The sequence below is a fragment of the Salarias fasciatus genome, chromosome 22, assembly GCF_902148845.1.
Source record: "Salarias fasciatus chromosome 22, fSalaFa1.1, whole genome shotgun sequence".
NCBI lineage: Eukaryota > Metazoa > Chordata > Actinopteri > Blenniiformes > Blenniidae > Salarias > Salarias fasciatus.
The window spans coordinates 4049129-4058818 of NC_043765.1; the positions used below are offsets into that span (position 1 = coordinate 4049129).

Below are 9690 nucleotides of genomic sequence, written 5' to 3' on the forward strand. Positions count from 1 at the left end.
TATTATAATATGTACATTCCATCAATACATGAGTAATCAACATAGAAATAAGATATCAGATTGATTTGATTGTTTCAGCTGTTTTTTTTACTTGGCTGTTCATTGATTTTGTTTGATGGTTATCTTTGAACTTTGAGTAGTCTGAATCGTTTTGTTTTAACTCATTCTTATTTTTGAATCGTCAAGAGTCCCTTCCCGGTGGAGAACAATAATTCGATAATTGAGTGTATTTTTTGTATCTTTAAGTGTTTTTTTTTTATATGATTTGACATGTATTTGACCAATTAGTACTCTTTAAATGAATTTTAATTTTGTAGACTCTAAAAAGACGTGTTGTTCTGGAAGTCGTCACTGGTCACGTGACCTCTGTCAGACGGTCATATGACTTTCCGAGCCACAAAGCTTCTGCTTCGTGATGTGAACGAGTTGAGAGGAGCTCTTCCGTGTTTTTATTCGGACTCTTTGTTTTACTTTCTCTCCTTTTTTATTTTTTTATTTTTTATTTTTTTTTAAACCTTGTCGTCTTTGGAGTCAAGGGAACCTTTCAGGCTCGAACATGGGAACCGGAGTCCGTGTTTCTGTGCTCTGCGCGCTGCTGTCCGCCGTGTTGTGTCCCGGTGTGTGTGTCCAGACCAGTTTACAGGTACTCGGAACAGAACTATGCGAATGGATGCAGCAGCTGAGCGAGATTTTGCACACTTGATTTCTGTAAAGTTTGAACATTTCTTTAACTTTTAACTCGTTTTAATCTTCCTGGTCAGCAATGAAAGCATTGTAATGTGTCTAAAGTTCACAGACAGGTGTGACCTGCTCGTGTTTGTGTAGTTTTGTTGTCCAGGTTTGGTGTGTCCGTCGCCTCAGTCGTTACCTGCAGAAAGGAGGATCACCTGACTGCAACCTGACTCCTGCTGCACTCTGGTCCTTCCCAAACCAGATCGACTTCCCTCAGCCAGCCTGTCTTATCTCCTCTTCCCTGTCTGTGTCAGCTCGACCCCCTGGTGTACCAGGAGCAGCTGCTGTGGGTGGGAGGAGCCCAGGGCCACGTCAACACCTTCAGGATCCCACTGCTCAGCTTCACCCCTAAAGGGAGCCTGCTGGCCTTCGCAGAGGGCAGGAAGGCCTCAGCCAGTGATGTTGGGGCAAAGTTCATCGCAGTGCGACGATCCACTGACAAAGGCAGGGACCAGCTGATGCAGACACTAACACATTCATAAAATAAAGCCAGCACGCAAAAATATTGGGTTAGGTCATTGCATATTTTACACAATGCAGATTTTAGCTCTAATTTCAGAGTGTTTACATCTAAATCAGTTGTGGGAATCGGCACTTTTCTCCTTCTGTGCCTTTTTTTGAAATCATCATCCAACTCTCGTGATTCATATAAACTGAAAAGCTGTAAATATAAAATGACTCCGATTATAAGACAACTTCCCTCACTTACAATGCTCACATTCAGTTTTTCAGACGAAACCTTGTTCCTTAGATTTGTGTTTTTTTCCGAAATAGAGATAATAAAACACATGCAATACAAACAGCTATTGATACCAGTGGTAATACAAAACACACACACACACACACACACACACACACACACACACACACACACACACACACACACACACACACACACTCATTTGAGTAACTGACAGTTTCAGGGCCACAGACAATCAAATCTGGTCTTGATTGTAACACATTCGACTGAAAGCATATGAGCCTTGTTGTTCTAGTTCAAATAGGAAAGAGCATTATTTAAAGGGACACTTCAACATTTTGGCAAATTGGCCCATTTAGCGCAATTCTTCAGTCATTTCGAACAGCATACTTACTTTTTTTTATGAGGGCGAGCTGTTGTTTATTCAGAGGTGAGTCGGGGAAGGTTTTCGGGACGGACACCGCACATTCACCACGCTGTGAAATATTAATGCAAAATTACGAGATTGAGTTGTTTAAGCGAAGATTGCTAAGACAGAACTACTTAATAAGCATGGCGTCTGGGCGTAGTGATTTCAAAAGAAAAAGTAGTTCCCAGTATTTGCCTCAGTGTCGTAACGCTACAATATTATTTGTTGGTGTTCCACAGCGTAGTGAATGTGCGGATTATAACGTGTCCACCAGAGTGTTTTGGGGTTGTCGGATTTTGTATTTGATGAGTTTGACGAGGGGAACCAAAAACACCACTCACTTCCATTGTGTCCGTCCTGACTCACCTCTGAATAAACAACAGCTCGCCCTCACAAAAAAAAGTAAGTATGCTGTTCGAAATGACTAAGGAATTGCGCTAAATGAGCCAATTTGCCAAAATGTTGAAGTATCCCTTTAACACTGTAGATCTATTTACACAAAAGTTGTTGAATTTTATGAATAATCATGAATTAATTTTCAACATTTTGCCATTTTTCAAAATGCTTTGTGCTGCAGATTTTAATGAATTGCTGAAAAACCATCTCCTTTCTGTGATGAGCATATATTCTTTCACTTTGATCACATCTCGAAATGCATAAACTGATTTGACTTTGTGCTTTATTAGACTCTCACAAATCTGCAGGAGTATCTAAAATTCTGCCTGCCACGTGATCCGCATGCAAGACCCTGATCTTGGATTAGTTTTTTTAATGATTATTATGACTGAGTGTAGAGACCAGATCCTGTCACCAGGGACAGGACAGGAATAAAAAGGTCACAGAGTCCAGTGTGGAGAAGGTGACAGGTTTTACAAGTCCGCCTTCTTCTGCGGCCCCTCCAGGAGTCAGCTGGTCCAAGACCACCTTTATCGTGGACGACGGGACCCAGGCGAACGGCCTGAACCTGGGCTCTGTGGTGGTGGACGAGGAGATGGGCTTTGTCATTCTGATCTACTCCATCTGCTTCTACGACTACCAGTGTGAGCCGCCCAGCACCATGATGGTGAAGAGCATAGACGATGGCGTCACCTGGAGCGTGCCCAAAAACCTTTCTGAGCATCTCGGAGTCAAGAGTTTCTGTCCCGGGCCGGGATTGGGCATCCAGGTGAGAGCGAGAGACGGAATATTGACGTGTGAGGAGACCCAGATGATCCATTAAACCAGGAGGAGCCAACATGGTGCATAAACATGTTTTGAAGTCTTTAACCAGAACAAGCAGAACTAGAATTTGGCACTCAGGCCCTGTCCACACGGAGCCAAGCCCAGACAAATCCGCACAAATGTTTGTACTAAGTCACCCATCGTCCACACGGAGCCAGCGTCACATGGCTCTGAAAACAGCAAAGTTTGAAGCCGGGTCCCAGAGTGGAAAAATCTGAAGACGCGCCTGAGACGTCTCTGCTGTTACGCCTTTGCCGCATATATTTATTGAGAGGATTGCGTCATCACCCCGCCTCTACAACAGGACGCATGCGCGGAAGTCCGACAGAACCACAACAACAATGGCGCTCTACAGTATCGTGTACGTGCTTCAGACACTCACTTCGCTTTTATGGCTATTGATGCAGAATCTCCGTCTGCTACACCACCACCGTGAGCAGCAAGAGTTGCTGGAGAACTGCGCACACCATGTCCTCCTTGAACAACCTCGTAAAAGGAGCAGAACGTGAATGCAGCGCTGCGCACTACCCAACTATTATTGCACTGCAGCGCCGCCAGTGGGCTTGGCATATGTATTACAGTGTTTACATGCGTCTTCAGTTCACTAATGTGGACGCTTTTTTTTTTTTTTTTTTTTTTTGCTGACTCCGTCTTTACGCAACTCGTTTTGTAAAATATGACCGTTTTGGCTCCGTGTGGACAGGGCCTCAGACAGCGCAGACCTCCGCCACAGCTCAAATCAGTCACCAACAACAATAAGAACACCATATATAATAAAAAAAAAAACATTTTATTTCTCCCCAACACAAACAATGTATGAGACAAAGCTGTTTGTTGCATGTTTGTATCTCAATATGTTGCCTCACGGTGACTGACACTCCGGAATCCCCCTATTTTTGTGTGTTCTGGATCCTGGTATCCGGAATACTTACGTGATCTGGATCAGCAGCTGATGATATCTCTTAGAGTCATTGAATAACTTACACTGTAATTTTTTGCTGAGCTCCCTTGTCATTTATTGTCGAGTTATGCCCAACTACCGTATTTTCCGCACTATAAGGCTCACTGGATTAATAGGTGCACAGTCATTGAATGGCTTTTATTAAAAAAATGTTCATATATGGGGCACACCGCATTTTAAGGCACATATAGGATGTATAGAATAGTATGAACGAAATACATATTGGCGATCTAGGTGGTTACATTCTTGGTTGAAATGTGTGAGTAAAGCGACATATCAAAGCGAGTTTGACTGAGGATCGCTCCTCTTCACGGATATGCAGCTCAGAGCACGGCCACGACTGGTCTCGCTTGATCACCGGGGTCCAGCCAGCTGCGGAGGCCTTGTGGCCTCCTGATATGAGTGAAGTCCCCCACCGACAGCTCAGCCGCAGCCGGCCAGCCGCTCCCGGCGTCCCGGCGGGGGTTTATAGTTGCCACAGCCCCAATCCAAGTCGGCCCTGACCTCACCGGTCCCAAGCCAAGTCGGCCCCTGATCAACTCGACCCTGACGGCCCCGACGGCCCCGACTCCGGATCAACTCAGCCCTCGACCAACTCGGTCCCAAGTAACTGAAAAAAAATTACTGGTAAATTTGTCTGGTGCGCCGCTGCTGTTGCCTCGTAAACCAGACCCGCCCACTCCTCATCCGCGTTTGGATTTTGGAGATGGGCTGAGTCTGGGTAGGAGCCCATAGAAGGGGATTTCACTCGGTCGTGAAATGACAGAGCCAATCAGCGTTGCCGCTTTTTGTTTTTCAAATTTTTTTGGCGAGTTCCGGTGGCTAGACCGGAAGTGACGCTATTGCTGCGCGTAGCGGAGATTCAGGACTTCAACTTTAACCATCGTCTGAAAGCTACAATAAGTAAAGTTATAGCCAAAATACCAAGCATTACAACAATCAAGCAAGAGCAAGAGTCTGCGCTCGGTGAGTTTCTAATAGGAAAAGACGTTTTCGCATGTCTTTGCATGTAAGGAAGCTAGAGCTAATGAGCTAATGCTAACCCTTAGAGAAGCTAATGCATTTTGATGACGTATTTGTTTTGAAGCGCTTGATTGGCTGAAGTGCGCTGTCAGTCAGAGGTGTAACTGACCCCCCTGCAAGAAGTTTCCATGGGCTCCTATCCGGACTAAGCCCAGCTACAAATCCAAATGTGGATGAGGAGTGGGCGGGTGTGGTTTACGAGGCGATCGCCGCTGTGGAACCGCGATGAATCACACACAAGCCTGTCAATCAAAAAAGTGAAGGAATAGCGCAACAACCAACGAAAACAAGCATTGTTGTCACGCGAGTCTGGGGTCGAGTTGATCGGGGCCGACTTGGCTTGGGGCCGTGGCAACTATAAACCCCACGTCGGGCGGCTGTGCAGCCGCGCCCCGCGCTCCCCGGTTGGAAGACTGGAGGACAGTTGTGTGATTATGGTGACTGACAGGTTAGAGGCGGATAATGTGCCTGAAGCTTCATGTTTGCCGTTCTGTTTGAACTGGCTAGCTTAGCTAAAAGTGAGCAGGGGTTGTTGGCTCATGTGATCAGGTTGATTACCGTAATTCCCACAAAAAAGGCGCATCGAATTATAAGGCGCTCTGTTGGGTTTTTAGAAAATTACAGGTTTTTACGTGCGCTTAATAGTGCGGAAAATACGGCATGTCAAAGACTGCCCTATCTTTCAATGATAAAGGATCCTTTAAAAAAATTCATCACCAAAATTTAATGGATTCTAAGTTAGCCCAAGGGCCACCTTTCCACAAAGTTTCTTTGCACTCTGTCCATAACTTTTCCCGTAATGTTGCTAACAGACCAAGCAACCAACCAACCAACCAACCGACAAACCAACCAACAAACTAACAAACCGAAGTGATTACATAACCTCCTTGACTGAGGTAATCATTTGAAACATTAATTAGTCAGGTAAAGAAGTTGACATTAATGTTATGGAGAACCTTGTGAAGTAGTTGATTAAAGAAAGGTCGTTGATCCCTGCTTTAAAACTATAGAAACACATTAAATCAAAGTCAGTTCACTGTTATGGTGTGTTTTTCCAATTCATTGGAATTTTTGTCATCGTTTAAAGGTAGAAAACGCTTTAAAAGCCAGAGATTGAGTCAGAGATTGAATCCTGCTGGTGTGAAAGCTAGCTGGGTGAACTACGTTGGGTTGACTCGCTGTATCGACCCCTGTAAAATAAAGCAGCGATAAGTAGTTGAAAACATTTTTTATTTCGTACAGACCTGTGGCTATGTTTCCCCTCCAATCATGGCATCAGACTAAAGTATGAGTTTAGCTGTAACTAATACTTGTGTCATTCAGATCACACACTCAGGTGAGCGTCGGTCCTCGTGCACATGCAGTCCCCATCCCCATACTTTGCAGAGATTCTGAATTTATTATAGTTAAAGATATTCCAATTTCCAACTTAAAATAAAGATAGTGTTGTAACAGTGCTTATCAAAGTGATTATCAACTTTATTTGATTCAATGTAAGAATTAAATCATATCACGTAATATAATTTGGAGCCGTGGCAGCCGTTGGGACATGTCAGTGTGTTTTTTAAACATAAACCACAATCCCCGACCTGATTCCTGCTGAACCTGCTCCTGAATTTTGAAGTAGTATTTTCTGTCTTTACTGCAAAGCTTTTTTTTTTTTGGCCCGGTTGAAGGAGCTCTGTCAATCCATTTCATTCACATGGCTGGCAGGGTCATTATATAATGAAAGCGGAAGCTGGGATTGTGCAAATTAGCTGCTTATCCTCCCCTGTTGTCCGATCAGCCGCGATGAGCCATTATGTCTGTGGGCAGCCCTGCCACTTTTTATAGATCTGAACCATCTGTGGGATTTCAGCAGATCCAGAACTATTAATGAAAATGAAATTTAATGGACGGATTTCCTAAGACGCTTGTGTTGATTTTAGTATTATGTGTACTTTTGAACCCTATTTTACTGCCTTTTTTGTCAGAAATCATGATAGAAACGAGATTTTTAGTTTCACTTTTATGCAATACATTTTCCCATTTTTTTTTTTTTTTTTAATTAAACAAGAAAAAAAACACTGTAGTTGTCATCTTTCTGTGTGGATTGCAAATGTGTTTGTCTTTTCTGCACTGCAGAAGCGTATTGAGCCAAAGAAAGGGAGGCTGATCGTCTGCGGGCACGGGACGATCGCGGGTGACGGCGTTTTCTGCATCTACAGCGACGACCACGGAGAGAAGTGGGAAAACGGTGCGGCGCTGAAAAGCATCCCCTACAACCAGAACAAGAGAGCGCTGGACTTCAGCCCTGATGAGTGTCAGGTGTGTTTGCTGCCGCACGACGGTCACGTTCATCACATTACTACAAATAGTGGGTGAAGTTTTTATTTCTGCATCACTGGATAGAAGCAGTTACTTCAAAATAAGATAATTTGTGGCACATGAGGATCTTTTGGAGCATTTAATATTGAGAGTGGTTGCTTCCGCTCAGCCGCTGTCTCCTTTGTGCTTGTGCCCCTGCAGCCTATGGAGATGTTGGACGGCAGCATCGTCATCAACGTGCGGAACCAGAACCGGTACCACTGCCGGTGTCGCATCGTGGTGCGCAGCCTCGACGCCGGCGAGACCCTGCCCGTGGACAACCTTTACTTTGACTACACGCTGGTGGACCCCGTGGTGGCGGCCGGAGCCCTGCAGAAGGAGGGAGTGCTCTACTTCACCAACCCCTCCAGCGAGGAACACCGTAAGAACGCACACACGAGGAACCGACACCAATGCATAGTACGAACCCCCCACTGGTCAGAGGGTGGGGGGGGGTGAGGCGGCGGCGGCGAACGTCTGCTAGCAGCCCGACGAAGCCTTTCTTCCAGTGAAACAACCACACAGCATCCTGTACGTCACCATGACAGAGCCGAAGTCTTCTGCTGGCATTTCTGCACAGGAAGAAAAAGAAAGAAGAGGAGAAGAAAAGTGTGGTTGTGGTCTGGAGTTTGGTTGCAGCACCAGCGTGACGCTGATCATTTCCTGCTGATGTTCACGGTTTGGTTGAGAGCTGCAGGTTGTAGCTGCAGTCAGACTGTGAGATGCATAGAATTACAGGACAGTTGGCAGGACAGTAACAGCTACTATCTGAGCAATTTAAGAACCTCCGTTTGTGGGTCGTGATGAACAGCATCGCCAGCCTAGTTTTGCTGTACGCGGACCTGTTTTCAGGACTGGTGGCTGATCAGGGTGGATGGATGGATGGTTGGGTTTGGATTTGGATTGGATTTAGGCTGATCAGCTTGATACTTGAATAGTTCTTAAGGTCCAACACCCTCTTAAAGACACACAAAGAATACAGAGGAGATTCAAAGAGTGTGACGATATTATATTCCTGTATGTGGAAAAAGAAAATCCCCAAAACACACATTTCTTTATTTAGAAACAAAGGTAAACCTGGGAAACTGCCTGGGGCTTTACTTTTAAAGGCTTCCACAAATTTATATTTTTTTAATTTTAAATTTTTTTTTTTTACTTGTAACAGCTTGGTATGGTCATATACATATACTCATTTTCTGGACCACTGTGTCTTTTCTTCAGTTGTAGGGGATCAGTTTGGGTATTTATAGACAAAGTACTATTCAAAAAAAGCGTTTTCAAACCATTCCATCAGTTGTACGTGAATCTATCTCTGGTCTTCTGAAGTGTCGTTCACACCGATGGTTGGAAAAAGGAAGAGAGTGAAAATCCAGATTATTTTCAGAGGTAAAGAAATTAGTATCAGAGGGTCCAAGGAGAAAGGCTCTGGAACCTTTGATGCCTTTATTTGTAACATGAAAGTTAGAACAAGAGGAGAAAAGCAGAGCATTTATATATGAGTTTGGAAAACCGTCTCCAGTAGAGTGTTCACTGCTAAAAGTTACAGGAACTGATTTAATTCGTTTGTGTGCAGCTGACTTTGAGAAAAGAGTGACATATCAGGCAAAATAGTGATTATATCGGTGGAACCTGAGAAGTCAGCTTGAATCCAAAGACAGACCGAGCTCATTTTCACAACTCTCCCCCAAGACTGGGCGGTCAGGGCGACCCGTCGGAGCCACGAAGGAATAAATACAGCAGGTTAAAATGACCCGGAAATGTCCCTTGAGCTGTGGAAACTTCACTTCCTTTCTCCCCCACAGGAGTCAACCTGACGTTACGATGGTCACTGACGGACGGCAAGTCTTGGGAGAACAAGGCGCTTCAGATTTGGCCCGGGCCGAGCGGCTACTCGTGCATCACGACGCTGAACAGCGGCTCTGCAGAAGACCGGAAGTACATATTCGTCATCTATGAAAAGGGCAAGAAGGATTATTTCGAGACCATCTCGTTCGCCAAGATCCACCTGTATGGTGGGAAGGTGTGAGTGAGAGGTGAGCAGCTGATGAATGCATTCAATGAATTTTAGTGTATTTATGGTTTTGATTTAATCCATTTTGTCTCCCAGACTCAAACCATAAAGGGAAAAGTAGACAAGCTGTCGACGCCAACGACTTTCTCAGGATGAAAAAAAAAAAAAAAAAAAAAGATTAGAGCTAATTTAACAATTTTCGAGGATTACAGTTGAGTCATGAGTGTGCCGCACTCTGTTTTGCTGAAAAAGTCTTCAATTTATCATAATCAGTCTTTGCCAAATAA

The 9690-nt window shown here is 44.5% G+C and overlaps 1 protein-coding gene across 2 annotated transcripts; it reads left to right on the forward strand.

Annotated features, from left to right (window-relative positions):
- Window positions 1-410: 410 nt before the first annotated feature.
- Window positions 411-9690, forward strand: neu1 (neuraminidase 1). Of its 2 annotated transcripts, XM_030120502.1 has the most exons (7): window positions 411-643; window positions 987-1176; window positions 2744-3006; window positions 7171-7353; window positions 7555-7774; window positions 9195-9425; window positions 9500-9690. In XM_030120502.1, exons 1-6 carry the CDS (start codon window positions 557-559, stop codon window positions 9416-9418), a joined length of 1167 nt encoding a protein of 388 aa, XP_029976362.1. In that variant the 5' UTR covers window positions 411-556; the 3' UTR covers window positions 9419-9425; window positions 9500-9690. The 2 variants fall into 2 exon arrangements, with proteins under 2 accessions (XP_029976362.1, XP_029976361.1); XM_030120501.1 differs by having other exon boundaries at window positions 413-643; window positions 9195-9681.

Bases quoted from the DNA above. Each gene is read 5' to 3' on its own strand.
- neu1 (XM_030120502.1), top strand. From the start codon at position 557: ATGGGAACCGGAGTCCGTGTTTCTGTGCTCTGCGCGCTGCTGTCCGCC. The intron at 644-986 runs GTACTCGGAACA...TGTCTGTGTCAG, and splicing joins GTGTCCAGACCAGTTTACAG to CTCGACCCCCTGGTGTACCA. The intron at 3,007-7,170 runs GTGAGAGCGAGA...TCTGCACTGCAG, and splicing joins GGCCGGGATTGGGCATCCAG to AAGCGTATTGAGCCAAAGAA.